The sequence below is a fragment of the Pan paniscus genome, chromosome 23 (genome assembly GCF_029289425.2).
Source record: "Pan paniscus chromosome 23, NHGRI_mPanPan1-v2.0_pri, whole genome shotgun sequence".
NCBI lineage: Eukaryota > Metazoa > Chordata > Mammalia > Primates > Hominidae > Pan > Pan paniscus.
In genome coordinates this window covers 49,190,547-49,206,309 of record NC_085927.1, presented here as the reverse complement: position 1 = coordinate 49,206,309, position 15,763 = coordinate 49,190,547, and the positions used below count along the sequence as shown (strand labels likewise).

General features: G+C 54.7%; 1 protein-coding gene across 2 annotated transcripts in view; it reads right to left on the bottom strand.

Annotated features, from left to right (window-relative positions):
- The window catches only part of SYNGR1 (synaptogyrin 1), a 35,566-nt gene extending 24,153 nt beyond the window's left edge, over nt 1-11,413 (bottom strand). The window contains exon 1 of one of the 2 annotated variants that reach the window (XM_034948585.3): nt 11,249-11,413. In XM_034948585.3, the coding sequence (XP_034804476.1) occupies nt 11,249-11,347 (99 nt within the window). In that variant the 5' untranslated portion in view covers nt 11,348-11,413. The remainder of the gene's footprint in view (nt 1-11,248) is intronic. The other variant, XM_003821615.5, reaches the window with a different exon arrangement.
- Between the last annotated feature and the right edge of the window lie 4,350 nt (nt 11,414-15,763).

Below are 15,763 nucleotides of genomic sequence, written 5' to 3'. Positions count from 1 at the left end.
AGGTGACAGAGTAAGACTTTGTCTCAAAAAAAAAAAAAAAGGGGCAGGGTTAACCATCCAGTTTTGTCTGCTTTCCTCACCCCAGTGCCTGCCCCCGCCCTGCCAGTCCCTGCATGCCTGAGGTTGTTTGGTTTCTCTCCTGCTGTGCAAATTCCAGGTCATCAGGGAAATAATCTGGTCCCAGGCCCTGCCTCACCTTCTAGAGAAGAAAGGCACAGAAGGGGAAAGCTCCCTGTTTTGAGAACTCTGTCAGTCATCCCCACAGAGCCCAAGGGAAGCAGGGAGGGGAGCGCAAGCTTGGGAGAATCCAGGAAGGCTTCACAGGGAGGTGATATTTGAGCAGGGCCCTAAAGGCCAGATGGGACACCTGAAGAACAGTGGCTAGAAGGACGACCGATCGGTGCAGTTCCCGCCACATCCATCCATAGTTGGGGCCCTAAGGAGATGCCTGGAAGCAATCTAGTCCTGGGGCTATGACAGATGCAGTTCTCGCCCTCCAAGCGTACACCCCAGCAGGGGCGACAGCCTCGTCTCTGCTCTGCCAGGCCTTTCAGCCTTTGCCCTCGCTGTTCCTCCTTCCCCTTCTCTGCCTGGCTGGCTCCTGCCCTCTCAACGCTGACTCAACGCTGGTGTCACCTGCCTGTCCCTCTCTAGGGGTCTGTGCTCACCTCCATATTTTAACTGGTTTCCACCACATTTCCCTCCACTAGACTGTCAGCCCTCCCTACAGACCAGGCACCTCATCCGCCCGTGCTCAGCATGTATATTAAAGAGAGGACGAGCAGGGTGAGGGTGTCCACATTCTGCGGCAAGCGGGGTGAGGGCGTCCACATTCTGCAGCCGTTTGGATTCAAGGGAGGATGCATAAACCCCTCACGGCTGCCAGACGCTGCTGAGAGATCCATCAATGACAGTTGGCCATGAGATTGGCAATGTGAAGGTCAGGAATGAGCCTGAGAAGATGGCGAGGAGGGGAGAGAGAGCCCGTGGGGAGTGCGTGTGGGAGACCGCAGAAGAAACCCTGGAGACGGTGACAACTCTTCTGAAGGACCAGAGAAATGGGTGAGGGAGTGTCTTCCTGAGATGGGGAATCACGCACATTTGCAAGCTGACGCAGAAGAGCCAAGAGTAGAGAGGGCGAAACTGAGGGTGGAGGAGAGAGAGGGAGAGAGAACTGATGGACGTGTGTCCTTGAGTAGGTGAGAGGAACAGGTTCACGAGGCTGCAGCCAGGCTGGCCTGGGCCACCAGAACAGGGGAGATAGTCTAGGATGAGGGGGGCAGGTGTGAAGATGCCTAGGACTGAATTTAACCAGAGCTGTGCCAGGCGAGTGTGATGCGCAGAAGGGCTGGAGCTGCAACACGTGGCCACTGGGAGGTGGGGAGGGAGACAGGAGGGACCAAAGGGTGGTGAGGGCCAGTGCACAGGGGAAGATCAGTGGTTCAGAGGCCCCAGGCCCAAGGATCTAGGATCAGGGGAGGGAGAGGGAGGTGGAAAGGTAGGAGGGTTGGAGGAGACACCTGGATGGAGGATCAGGGAGTGCGAGAGGCTACTGGGAAGGCAGGGCCAGGCCTAGCTAGGGTCCAGCTGGTGACAGCTGGCTGAGGCTGGCGGACAAGACCATGCGGGAAGAGGAGGCCAGGTGTGGAAAGGGTCACAGAAATAGACACTCCAATGACCAGGACTGGAGCAGGAGCAGTGCTGGAGAGGGCTGACACCAAGCTAGGGTGGGCATCTTTTTTTTTTTTTTTTTTTTTTTGAGACAGAGTCTCACTTCGTTGCCCAGGCTGGAGTGCGGTGGCGCGATCTTGGCTTACTGCAAGCTCCGCCTCCCAGGTTCACGCCATTCTCCTGCCTCAGCCTCCCGGGTAGCTGGGACTACAGGCCCCCGCCACCACACCCGGCTAATTTTTTTGTATTTTTTTTTTTTTTTAGTAGAGACGGGGTTTCACTGTGTTAGCCAGGATGGTCTTGATCTCCTGACCTCGTGATCCGCCCGCCTTGGCCTCCCAAAGTGCTAGGATTACAAGCGTGAGCCACCGTGCCCGGCCTGGGGGGGCATCTTTGAAGAACGGGCAAAGTGGCCTCGAGCTGGCTCATCATGAAGGGGAGTGGGCGACCCAGTGCTGGTGTGAGATTCAAAGCTGGGGGACAATGTCCTGGAAGTGGCCTCAGGAACCAGAAGGACCCTGTCGACCTCTACACCCAGCAGAGGGAGGGTCTGAGGGATAAAGCAGCCCCCACTGAGCAGGCTGCAGGAAGCAAGGTCTGGGGGAGGCCAGGTTACAGTGCAATTTACAAAAGGTGTCAGGGACATTCTGGGAGGGGCTGAAGGCTCAGGGACTCTTGCCCCCTGCACTGTGAGGTACTGGAGGAGCCCCAACTTGTTAAAGCTCCTGCATGATTGCAGCTTGGGTTTGACAGCTTGGGGCTGTCCCAGCTACGCAGCCGCCCCTCTCTCCAGGTCCCCTTCACCTGGCCCCTGCTCCACCAGCAGCGGGGAGATGAGCAAAACTCATCTGAAAATCTCTGAAGGGACGTTTGTCCCAGAAACACAGGGCATGACTGCCCTTCCAGGCTCCAGCTGATGCCGTCTGCTCTGCTCTTGTGTCCGGAATTGGTGGGTTCTTGGTCTCGCTGACTTCAAGAATGAAGCCGCGGACCCTCTCGGTGAGTGTTACAGCCCTTAAGGTGGTGCGTCTGGAGTTTGTTCCTTCTGATGTTCAGATGTGTCCGGAGTTTCATCCTTCTGGTGGGTTCGTGGTCTTGCTGGCTCAGGAGTGAAGCTACAGACCTTCGCGGTGAGTGTTACAGCTCTTAATGCCGCGCGTCTGGAGTTGTTCGTTCCTCCCCGTGGGCTCGTGGTCTCGCTGGCTTCAGGAATGAAGCTGCAGACCTTCGCGGTGAGTGTTACAGCTCATAAAAGTAGTGTGAACCCAAAGAGCGAGCAGTAGCAAAATTTATCGCAAAGAGCAGACGGACAAAGCTTTGGAACTGAGCAGGTTGCTAATGCAAGCTCGGGCAGCCTGCTTTTATTCTCTTATCTGGCCCCACCCACATCCTGCTGATTGGTAGAGCCGAGTGGCCTGTTTTGACAGGGCGCTGATTGGTGCGTTTACAATCCCTGAGCTAGACACAAAGGTTCTCCACGTCCCCATTAGATTAGTTAGATACAGAGTTTCGACACACAGGTTCTCCAAGGCCCCACCAGAGCAGCTAGATACAGAGTGTCGATTGGTGCACTCACAAACCTTGAGCTAAACACAGGGTGCTGATTGGTGTATTTACAATCCCTGAGCTAGACATAAAGACTCTCCACGTCCCCACCAGACTCAGGAGCCCAGCTGGCTTCACCTAGTGGATCCCGCACCGGGGCTGCGGGTGGAGCTGCCTGCCACTCCCGCGCCGTGCGCTCGCACTCCTCAGCCCTTGGGTGGTCGATAGGACTAGGCGCCGTGGAGCAGGGGGTGGTGCTCATCGGGGAGGCTCGGGCCGCACAGGAGCCCATGGAGTGGGTAGGAGGCTCAGGCATGGCGAGCTGCAGGTCCCGAGCCCTGCCCCGCGGGAAGGCAGCTAAGGCTCGGTGAGAAATCGAGCGCAGCGCCGGTGGGCTTGCACTGCTGGGGGACCCAGTACACCCTCCGCAGCCGCTGGCCCGGGCGCTAAGTCCCTCATTGGCCGGGGCCAGCAGGGCTGGCCGGCTGCTCTGAGGGCGGGGCCCGCCAAGCCCACGCCCACCCGGAACTCCAGCTGGCCCGCAAGCGCCGCACGCAGCCCCGGTTCCCGCTCGCGCCTCTCCCTCCACACCTCCCTGCAAGCCGAGGGAGTGGGCTCTAGCCTTGGCCAGCCCAGAAAGGGGCTCCCACAGTGCAGTGATGGGCTGAAGGGCTCCTCAAATGCCGCCAAAGTAGGAGCCCAGGCAGAGGAAGAGCCAAGAGCAAGTGAGGGCTGTGAGGACAGCATGCTGTCACCTCTCACTCCCATGCATAGACCTGGGGCCCAGTGCCCCCTCTGCTGCAGGCTCCTACAAAGCATGAGGGGATGGCTCCAAACATCACTTTTTTTTTTGAAACAGAGTCTTGCTCTGTTGCCTGGCTGGAATGCAGTGGTGGGATCTTGGCTCACTGCAACCTCCGCCTCCTGGGTTCAGGCGATTCTCGTGCCTCAGCCTCTGGAGTAGCTGGGATTACAAGCATAATCCTAGGCACCACCACACCCGGCTAATTTGTGTATTTTTAGTAAAGGCAGGGTTTCACCATGTTGGTCAGGCTGGTCTCAAATTCCTGACCTCAAGTGAGTCAACCACCTTGGCCTCCCAAAGTGCTGGGATTACAGGTGTGAGCCATCGCGCCTGGCCCCAACATCACTTCTTTAAAGACTGACCAATCCAAAGTTCCCAACCTGGAGTCCACTAGGAGCAAGAGTGGGGTTCTTCAAGGGTGGAAAGGTCGGGAACCACCAGAGCAATCCAACTATCCTTTTCCCATTTGATAGATGGGGAAACCAAGGCCAGGAGAGCATGGGCCTCTTGCTCCAGTCACACAGCCAATCACTGGCAGAGAGGGTGCAGAACGCAGCCTCAGGTGTCCAGGCCAAGGCACTCCTCTGCGCCTACCCTGCCTCCCCTCCCACCTGACAGCTGGTTCTTCCGGTCTGGGTGCCAAGTGTGGCTCCCTCCAACAGCCCTGCCATCTGCCTCTCCCTTCCTCCCTCCCTCCTCCTCCTGGCTTCTCCTCCTCTCTTCCCTTCCTCTTCCAGCCTCTGTTTTTTCTCCCTGGGGCTCAGGCCCGCCCAACAGCTTTGCACACGCTGCTCATGTGGGACTCCCCACATGGCTGGGGACTCCCTGGAGCAGGGGCCATGGGTTCCGATCCCAGTGACTCCAGTTAACCTCTCTGGGCCTCAGCTTTTCATCTAAGGAGGGGATAACAAAACGCACCACAGCAGACTTACGGCAGGCCTTTTAAATTTGCATTCAGGCCAGGCAAGGTGGCTCACACCTGTAATCCCAGCACTTTGGGAGGCCGGGGCAGGCGGATCACTTGAGGTCAGGAGTTTGAGACCAGCCTGGCCAACATGATGAAACCCTGTCTCTACTAAAAATATAAAAATTAGCCGGGTGTGGTGGCGGACACCTGTAATCCCATCTACTCAGGAGTCTGAGGCAGGAGAATCGCTTGAATTTGGAAGGCGGAGGCTGCAGTGAGCTGAGATCGTGCCACTGCATTCCAACTTGGGTGACAGAGCGAGACCCTGTCTCAAAAACAAACAAACAAAAATAACTTGCATTTTCTTTTCCTTTCTTTCTTTTTCTTTTCTTTTTTTGAAATGGAGTTTCACTCTTTTAGCCCAGGCTGGAGTGCAATAGCGCAATCTCGGCTCACTGCAACCTCCACCTCTCGGGCTTAAGCGATTCTCATGCCTCAGCCTCCCAAGTAGCTGGGACTACAGACGCGTGCCACCACGCCTGGCTAATTTTTTGTATTTTTAGTAGAGATAGGGTTTTGCTATGTTGGCCAGGCTGGTCTCGAACTCCTGACCTCAGGTGATCCACCTGCCTCTGCCTCCCAAAGTGCTGGGCTTACAGGCATAAGCCTCCACACCTGGCCAAAATTTGCATTTTTATAAACTCTCGAGGCCTCCCCAAACCCAGGCCCTCCAATCCCATGTTACAGATGAGGCAACCAAGGCTGAAAGAGGTAGGGGTTTTCCAAGGTCCCGCTCTGATGGCCCTGCTCCTGATGCCCTAGGCTTTCTCAGGCTCTCTAGGCCGCCCCTGGGCTGTCCCTGGACATGAGGAAGTGCCCAAAACACAGCAGAAATCTATCACCTCCCGGTGGTCTCCTTGCAGCTGACCCTGTCCTAGACCTGAGAGAGAAGAAGCGGCGGAGCGGCCGGCCACAGGAGGTGAAGAGGTGAGAAAGACTCCAGGGTGGTCAGCAATAAATGCCAAATGAGGGCCGTGGGCCCACCTTCCTGTCTAGGTGACAGGGCTGTGCCCGGTACTGGGAGAGGACAGGCTGGACGTGACCACGCATTTCCAGCCACAGAGCCCTCTCCAAACCAAGCTTCCACAGGAGCTTCCGAAATACCCTTGACCCTCTCTCCAGCTTCCCACTGCCCTCAGAGGAAGTCCAGCTTGTGAGTCTGTCATCCAAGCCTCTCCTGGGCCACCCCTTGGGAATTCCTTCTTGTAGTGACCCGAGCCTCTGGGACAGTGCTTCCCACTCAATCCTGTTCTCGTTATTGGAGCGAGAGTGCCTTGGGGTGGCACTGAGCACTCAGCTGGCACTGAGCAGGGGACTTGTGGAATGAACAAATGAACATCAGAACTGGCCAGAGGTTCTGTCTCTACCCTGGACCCTCTTCCCCAACAACCGCTGGTCCCAGAATTTTCCTGTGGTCCCATGGCTGGCACATGGCAAGTTGGTTGGGGGAGGCAAGGGGTCTTATCTTGAAACTGCTGTGTTTACAAAAAACGTTCAGCTTTTTTTTTTTTTTTTTTTTCATTTGAGACAGAGTTTCGCTTTTGTTGCCCAGGCTGGAGTGCAGTGGTGTGATCTCAGCTAACTGCAACCTCCGCCTCCCGGGTTCAAGCGATTCTCCTGCCTCAGCCTCCTGAGTAGCTGGGATAACAGGCGACCGCCACCACGCTCAGCTAATTTTTGTATTTTAGTAGAGATGGGGTTTCACCATGTTGGCCAGGATGGTCTCTAACTCCTGACCTCAAGTGATCCACCCGCCTTGGCCTCCCAAAGTGCTGGGATTATAGGCGTGAGCCACCTCACCTGGCCAAGTTCAGCTTTTTTATTCAGTGTTCACTTGGGATGATGGGGGGTGGAGTGGGGGGGGGGTGAATAAAACCAGGGGTATAAAGCTGCCCCCCTCAGGCCACCCCTTGGTGCCATGGATATCCAGGCAGAGAACCCACAGGGAGTACACAGAATGTGGAGCCCAGCAGTCTGGGTTCAAACCAAGTCTCTGACAAGCCCAGGCCTTCAGCTAGCACAAGTCACTTCTCCAGGCTGAGCCTTAATTCTGTCATTTGTAAAACGGGGGGAAGATACCCACCCCACTTACAGAACCATGTGGTATTATGGCCAAAGCCCTTAAAAAATGAACCCTGAAAATGGCAACATTTCAAACATTTTATCATTTTCATTTTGTCAAAGTAGAGAATTAAAGAAACACTGACTGGGCGCGGTGGCTCACGCCTGTAATCCCAGCACTTTGGGAGGCTGAGGCGGGTGGATCACTAGGTCAGGAGTTGGAGACCAGCCTGGCCAAGATGGTGAAACCCCGTCTCTACTAAAAATTTAAAAAGTAGCTGGGCATGGTGGTGGGTGCCTGTAATCCCAGCTATTTGGGAGGCTGAGGCAGGAGAATCACTTGAAACCAGGAGGCAGAGGTTGCAGTGAGCCAAGATCGCGCCACTGCACTCTAGCCTGGAGACAGAGCGAGACTCCATCTCAAAAACAAAAAACAAACAAACAAAAAACTCATCTGCCAGCACTGATATTCATTCCCTACAGTCCATTTTAGCCCCCTGCAAAAAAGAATATAAACTCCAAATAAAAGGTGGTCCTTTCTATTAAATCAGTTTAGCTTCTTGCTGTAACTCCTTTTTTTCCCATCTGGCTTTAGAACAAAGAAATGAGTCACTGACAGGCGGCAGTCACCGCGCAACAGATCAGGCACTTCTGACCCAGCCCAGCCCAGTTGGGGTGGGAAGACTGAGGCACAGAGGGTGGGGAGGGGATACTTACTGAAGGTCACAGCTGTGGCCTGGGGGTGCCAGGAGTGGCAGCTGATCTGCCACTGGGGCGATGACACCAAGAGGTGAGAAAGCCTTAGTCAAGAGACAAGCCATGCCGGATGCAGTGGCCCACGCCTCGCCCCATCGTCCCAGCTGCTCACAAGGCTGAGGTGGGAGGATCACTTGAGTCCAGGAGTCTGAGACCAGCCTGGGCAACACAGCAAGATCCTGTCTCTAAAAAAATAAAAAAGAGACAAGCCAGGTCTTGGAGGCCCTGCTTCTGTGCAGGCTGACCCAGGGGCTCGGAGGGCTTGAGTTCCAGGGTGGGTCCAGGTTGGTGAGGCCCTGAAGCTTACATGATTTGGGGGTCCTCTTTTGGAAAAGCAACAGAAAAAAAAAATCTTTCTTTTACGAATTTTACAAAAATCCCAGGTCCAGGCCAGGTGCGGTGGCTCACGCCTGTAATCCCAGCACGTTGGGAGGCCAAGGCGGGTGGATCACCTGAGGTCAGGAGTTCGAGACCAGCCTGGCCAACATGGTGAAACCCCATCTCTACTAAAAATACAAAAATTAGCTGGGCGTGGTGGTGTGTGCCTGTAGTCCCAGCTACTTGGGAGGCCGAGGCAGTAGAGTTGCTTGAACCTGGGAGGCGGAGGTTGCAATGAGCCGAGATGGCACCATTGTACTCCAGCCTGGGCAACAGAGCAAGACTCCATCTCAAAAAAAGAAAAAACACAATCACAGGTTCACGTGCACATGCTGTTAGGGCCCCTCCAGGGCTGTGGTAGGGGTCTGGGTTGTCCAGGAGTCCTGGACAGGGTGACAAACTGTCCCTGTTTGTCTGGACTAAGGGCCTCTCAGAATGCTAAAGGCAGGAAGTTCCAGCACACCAGGATAAACGGGTCACCCTGGTCCTGGAGCTCAGCTTCACTTGCTCTGCCCTGTGGTGTGAGGGCCAAGAGCAGGCGCCAGCTGCATCCCCCGCAGCTCCTGATGTGTTTAAATGGCTCAGCACACCACACAGTTTTGAAAAGACCAGAAGGAGACAGCACCATATTCACTGCAGCCCTCCCTAAGTGGTGGTATCACATGATTACCACCCCCCACCAAACTTTTTCTGTTGTGGTAAAACACACGTAACATACAATTTACCATCTTCACCATTTCAGTGGTGTTAAGTACATTCCTACCGTGCAACCATCACATGTGATTTTTATACTTTCCAATAATTGGCAGGTATTACTTTGATCAGGAAAAAAGCTACTTTTAAAGGTGTCAATCAGCCTGTATCAGACACCTCTTGGTTCGACAAAGGTAGTGAGCGCCTTGTCTCCACGTGTGTGAGCAGGACTGGGAGGCTGTGGGGTCGTTTGAGCATTGGTTGGTCCAGGTGACCTTTGTGTCCTTTCCAATCCTGACATTCCAGGATTCTGGATTCTTCCCTGCCCCAGGGGGAGAACTACGCTTTGGAGACAGGAAGACCTAGGCTCAAATGCTCGTCTGCCACTTACATGCTTAGTGACTTAGGGCCAGGCACTTGGCCTCGCTCACTGAGCCGCAGCTTCCTCTAGTGTTGGGGAACCAGCTAGGTAGCTGTGTGTGGTCTTGCACCCCATGGGTGCTCAGAGGGGCTGATCCTTCCTCCTGCTTTCCACGTCCTCTCCCCTGGATGTGCATATGTATAAACCCTCATCCCACCAGGCCCAATCTGACATCACCTTCACCATGAAATTTGATTCCATAGCAGGGAGACCCCTCTCCTGGCTCTTGCGGCCTCTGCCTGGGGGCACCTGGCTCACTCCCCAGTGGGACTGTGGCTTCCTGAGAACAAGGGCTGCTTCTGAGTCACGCTGCCTTCCCTCGGGGCCCAGCAGATTCAATAAAACTTTGCTAAATGAAGGCATCACAGGCAGAAATGACCCAAGCAGACAGAATGCCCATGCCCCCTCACAAAGCCAGTGGCTTCGCCATTCCAGGCCAGAGGCCCAGGGGTGGGCAGACTAAAGCAGTGAACACAGCCCACCCGCCTGATCCGGCAGGTGCCCCCCAGGGCTCCCACCTTTGGCAAGGGTCTGTTGGGGCATCTGGGGAGCAGGAGACTGGCACAGATAAATGAATTCAGAGCCACAAACACAGATGTGCTGGGGTGCCCGGCTCTGTGCAGGCACTGGCACAAGGGCTAAAGGAACTGGGCTTTCCTGCCCTCAAACAGCTCCCATCTGACGGCATTTGAGAAGAAAAGGCTTTAAATGGGGTTATCCTTCGCAGGCCAGGGATACATACCCAAGCCATCCTACCAACCAGACCCTGAAAACCAAGGAAAGGAGGAAGCTTGGGCACCCTGAGGTCACAGCTGGCCTTGGGGTAGCCCCTGGGGTCCCTGACAGTCTAGCCCATTCCTAGTCTAAGCCCACCAGGAATGGGCCCCAGGCCTGCAGAGGCCAGAACCTCGAGTGGGAGTTTCTAGGATACAGCCAGCCAACCCCAGGGAGCCCCAGAAACCCCCTCTCCAGACCCCAGCAGGGCTTCTTTCCATGAGGTGCCACTCAAGGCACCTGAACCCCTCCCTCTGTGCTCACTGTCTCTGACCCATCCTCTCCCTGACCACCCGTCTGAACAAGAGCCCCACTCAGCCCTCTGCACTGAGGACCCTGCCCCCCAGCTAGGCTGGAGGCCACCCTGGCCGCTTCACTGTGGGAGCAGACCTTTCTCCCAGACACCTGCCTTGGGCATCCAGGTGCATGCTGAGTGGGAGGGGTGTTACCGGTTCATGAAATGTCAGAGCCCAAGGGGGCCTCAAGAAGGCTCCTCCCACCTTGTCTATAAATTGGGAAACTGAGGCATGAGAGAGGAGATGACACTCCCCATCTCGGAATTGAAGTCCTCATTTCTCGAGAACATTTCCTGGGTGGATCCCAGCCCAAGGTTACGCAGAGAAGGAGAGGCAGTTCCCGGGTGGAAGAGAGGTACTCAGTTCCCGACTCATCGCTCCACACGGGCCGGGCTAGGCAATTCGAACCCGGTTCCCGGCCCTCTCCTCCTCCAACGTCCATCGCAGGCGCGGCGTGCACCCCACCGAGATGGTCCACGCCCTGATCCACCCCCCAAAAAAGGCCACCTTAAACCCTGGCTCCGTCCCCACGGTCCCCAGTCCGCCCTGGCGGCCGCGCACAATCCCAGCCTTTCGCTGCATAGCCGCGGCCTGGAGGTCACAGCAATCGGGGCGGGAAGGGGGGCGCACGAACCGGGGGCCCCAGGAAACCAGGGCTCCGGGAGCCGGAGCGGCGTCTCCCGCGAGCACCAGGGATCCCGCCCGCCCCGGGCCCGGGAAGGAGGAGCGGCGGCAGCGGGCCCCGCAGGCAGGACAGCTCCTCGCCCGCCGCCGCGCCGCCGCCGGGGGCCCGTTGGGGTCGGGGTCGGTCCGGGCGCGCCGCCTTTGCTCACACCCCCACCACCCCGGCCTGGCAGAGCCGCCGGCCAGTCCGTCCTTACCCAAGACACGACGCGCAGGATGGTGTGCGGCTGCCGGACCAGGGTGTAGGGGTCGAAGGCGCCCCCGGCTTTGCCCGCTCCGTACGCACCCCCTTCCATCGTGGCTGCACCCGCGCGGTGCCCCCCGCTCGGCGCGCGCCGCCGGCCCGTGCGCGTGCGCGGCGCCCCCGCCCCCTCCCCTGCGCGCGCGGCCGGCGGCCCAGGGCTCCCGCGAGGGGGCGTCGTGCGCGGCGGGCGCAGCTCGCTGGGCGCGGGCGGGGGGCTGGGCAGCGCGCGACCTCGGGCGCGGGGGCGCGCGTGCTGCGGCCCTGGGCTCAGGGCGCGCTCGCAGCCAGTGCGGTGACCTCTTTGCAAAGTGTTTGGGGGAGGGCGGTGCGTGCACAGCAAGTGTGGGCCGTGTCCCTGCCCCGCATCCCCGGTCCCCTGCCCCGGTCGCAGCCCCTCTGAGCCGTCGGCTCTGCTGAAACCATCTTCATGCTTGATTTGTTTGGCTGTTTCCTGCCACTTTGTCGGCCCCAAATATAATGAGAGGGCAGGAGCTGTGTTCGTCCTTCTTAGAGGGTGCTTGGTACGCAGTAGGCGACGCATGAATATTTCTCAAATGAATGAATGAACCACAAGTGAATGACCCTCTCTTACAGCCCTCCAGAGCAGCCCCCACCTCCCAGGACCACCCTTCCCCTGCCTCTTACGATGACGTCATGTGTGTCCCTGTGCCGGCGCACCCTCCCACCCCCAGCCTGGAGGGGCCTGGCACAGAGGCGGCGGCTAAGACTTCCTCTTCCCCATCCCCTCCTACCCCAGAACGTTGCCCCTTTCCTGAATCTAGCAATTAATTACGCAATCATTTGTTCATGGCCTCTTCTGCTGCTAGTCTGTGAGCTCCCGAGGCCCAGGTGTTGTCTAACTTATTCAATGCCTTACCCAAGGGCCTAGCATACAGTAGGTGCTCAGTAAACAGAGCCTAGTCCCCATCACCCCATCACAGCTTGGGCTAGACCTCCAGGTTTCATGGAAACGGAGGCTAGATGGAGGAGTGCTCCCTGCAGGGGAAGGGCCACCTTCCAGGGCTGGCTCTCCTGCTGCCCTGTAGCTCTATGGCCTCTCTATGTCTGCAGTCACCTTCACTGGTTCCAGGAGCAGGTTGGATGAGGATATGGGTGGAGGCTTTTGCTTCTCTGGTATCCTGCCATTCTGTGATGACAGGACACAACATCTGTGTGGAGGAAATGTGTGCTGGGCCTGAGGGTGCTCCTTATAAAAATTACATAGTCAATGTCCATCTTAGGCTCAGCTGATTGTTTAGTCTCTACCAGGCCTTGTGCTAAGGGCTTTACATACATTTTCACATTTAATCCAGCACACTTATAAGGTGTCTACTATGACTATATAAAACTTTTAGAAGAAAGCACAAGAGAAGGCCGGGCGCAGTGGTTCACGCCTGTAATCCCAGAACCTTGAGAGGCCAAGGCGGATGGATCACAAGGTCAAGTGATTGAGACCATCCTGGCCAACATGGTGAACCCGGTCTCTACTAAAAATACAAAAATTAGCCGGGCGTGGTGGCGAGCTCCTGTAGTCCCAGCTACTTGGGAGGCTGAGGCAGGAGAATCACTTGAACCCAGGAGGTGGAGGTTGCAGTGAGCCGAGATCGCGCCACAGCACTCCAGCCTGGCGACAGAGCGAGACTCCGTCTCAAAAAAAAAAAAAAAAAAAAAAAAAAAAAAAAATCATGAAGAACATGATTCATGAAAGAAACAATTGATAAACTGGACTTTATCAAAATTAAGAACTTCTGTTCTTAAAAGACATTGTTAAAAGAATGTATGAAAAGACAAACGATAGTCTGGGAGAAAATATTTGCAAAGCATAGATCTAAAGAACTTGCATCCCAAATAAAGAACGTTCGAACTCAATAATAATAAGAGGACCCACTTTTTAAAAAATGGGCAAAAGATTTGAATAGTTATACACCTCACCAAAGAAAATATACACACGGCAACTCAGCACATAAAAAGATGCCCGGCATCCGCGGTGGCTCACGCCTATAATCCCAGCACTTTGGGAGGCCGAGACGGGCAGATCATAAGGTCAGGAGATTGAGACCATCCTGGCTAACACGGTGAAACCCCATCTCTACTAAAAATACAAAAAAAAAAAAAAAAAAAAAATTAGCCGGGTGTAGTGGCTGTAGTCCCAGCTACTCGGGAGGCTGAGGCAGGAGAATGGCGTGAACCCGGGAGGCGGAGCTTGCAGTGAGCCGAGATCGCGCCACTGCACTCCAGCCTGGGCGACAGAACGAGACTCTGTCTCAAAAAAAAAAAAAAAAGAAAAAGAAAGAAAGAAAGAAAAGAAAAGAAAAGATGCCCAACATCATTAGTCAGAAATACAAGCTGGGTGTGATGTGGTGTGTACCTGTGACCCCAGCTGCTTGGGAAGCTGAGGCTGGAGGATTGCTTGAGCCCAGGAATTCAAGGCTGCAGTGAGCCAGGATTGCACCAATGCACTTCAGCCTGGGCAACCAAGTGAGACTGTTAAAAGAAAAAAAAAAAAAAAGAGAGAGAGAGAAGTACAAATTAAAATTAGAATGAGATACTTCTACACATCTATTAATATGGCTAGGCTGGGCACGGTGGTTTACGTCTGTAATCCCAGCACTTTGGGAGGCTGAGGCGGTGGATTGCTTGAGGTCAGGAGTTCAAGAACAGACTGGCCAACATGGAGAAACCCAGTCTCTACTAAAAATACAAAAAAAATTAGCCGGGCGTGGTGGTGGGTGCCTGTAATCCCAGCTACTCGGGAGGCTGAGGCAGGAGAATCACTTGAGCCCAGAAGGTGGAGGTTGCGGTGAGCCGAGATGGCACCACTGCACTCCAGCCTGGGCGACAGTGTCAAAAAAAAAAAAAAAAAAAGTGAAAAGTTTACTCACAGAAAAACCTGTACAGAAGTTTTATTTCTTTTATTTATTTATTTATTTATTTTTGAGACGGAGTCTTGCTCTGTCACCCAGGCTGGAGTGCAGTCGTGCGATCTTGGCTCACTGCAACCTCCGCCTCCTGGGTTCAAGTGATTCTCCTGCCTCAGTCTCATGAGTAACTGGGATTACAGGTGCCCGCTGCCATGCCGGGCCAATTTTTGTATTTTTAGTAGAGACGGGGTTTCACCATGTTGGCCAGGCTGGTCTTGAACTCCTGACCTCAGGTGATCCGCCTGCCTCGGCCTCCCAAAGTGTTGGGATTACAGGCATGAGCCACCGAGCCCAACCCTGAACAGAAATATTTGGAGCAGTTTTATTCGTAATAACCCAAACCTGGAAACAACCTAAATGCTCCTCAAGTTGGGAGGGTATAAACTGTGCACTACTCAGGAATAAACACGACTCAGGAATAAAAAGCAATGAACAGTGGATACACTCAACAATATGGGTGACCCTCAAATGTATTATGCAAAGTGAAAGATGCCAGACTCAAATGTCTAGAGACTGCAGGATTCCCTTTATGTGACATTTTTGCAAAGGCAAAACTGTTAAGGACAAAAAAAAGATCAGTGGTTGCCAGGGGATTGGTGGGCAGAGAGTTACTACTAAGAGGCACGGGGAAATCTGGAGGCATGATAGAATCATTCCATATCTTGTTTATGGGAATGGTTACATAATTAATACAATTGTTAATTTATTTTATTAATAAAACATGTTTTATTAATAAAATTAAAAAATGTTTGTCAGCTGGGCGCTGTGGCTCATGACTGTAATCCCAGCACTTTGGGAGGCCAAGGTGAGCGGATCACAAGGTCAGGAGATTGAGACCATCCTGGCCAACATGGTGAAACCCCGTCTCTACTAAAATACAAAAAATTAGTGGCCGGGCATGGTGGCTTAAGCCTGTAATCCCAGCACTTTGGGAGGCTGAGGCAGGCGAATCACAAGGTCAGGAGTTCAAGACCAGCCTGGCCTGTAATCCCAGCTACTCGGGAGGCTGAGGCAGGAGAATTGCTTGAACCTGGGAGGCGGAGGTTGCAGTCAGCCAAGATCGAGCCACTGCATTCCAGCCCAGGTGAAAGAGTGAGACTCCGTCTCAAAAAAAAAAAAAAAAAAATTAGCTGGGCGTGGTGGCATACGCCTGTAGTCCCAGCTACTCGGGAGGCTGAGACAGGGGAATCACTTGAACCCGGGAGGCAGAGGTTGCAGTGAGCTGAGATCACGCCACTGCACTCCAGCCTGGCAACAGAGCAAGACTCCGTCTCAAAAACAAAATTGTTTATCAAAACTTGCAGAACAGGCCAGGTGCAGTGGCTCACGCCTGTAATCCCAGCACTTTGGGAGGCCAAGGCAGGTAAATCACTTGAGGCCAGGAGTTGGAGACTAGCCTCACCAACATGGTGAAACCCTATCTCTACCAAAAATACAAAAATTAGCCAGGCATGGTAGTGTGTGCCTATAATTCCAGCTACTCAGGAGGCTGAGGCACAAGAATCGCCTGAACTGACCGGGAGGCAGAGGTTGTAGTGAGCCGAAAT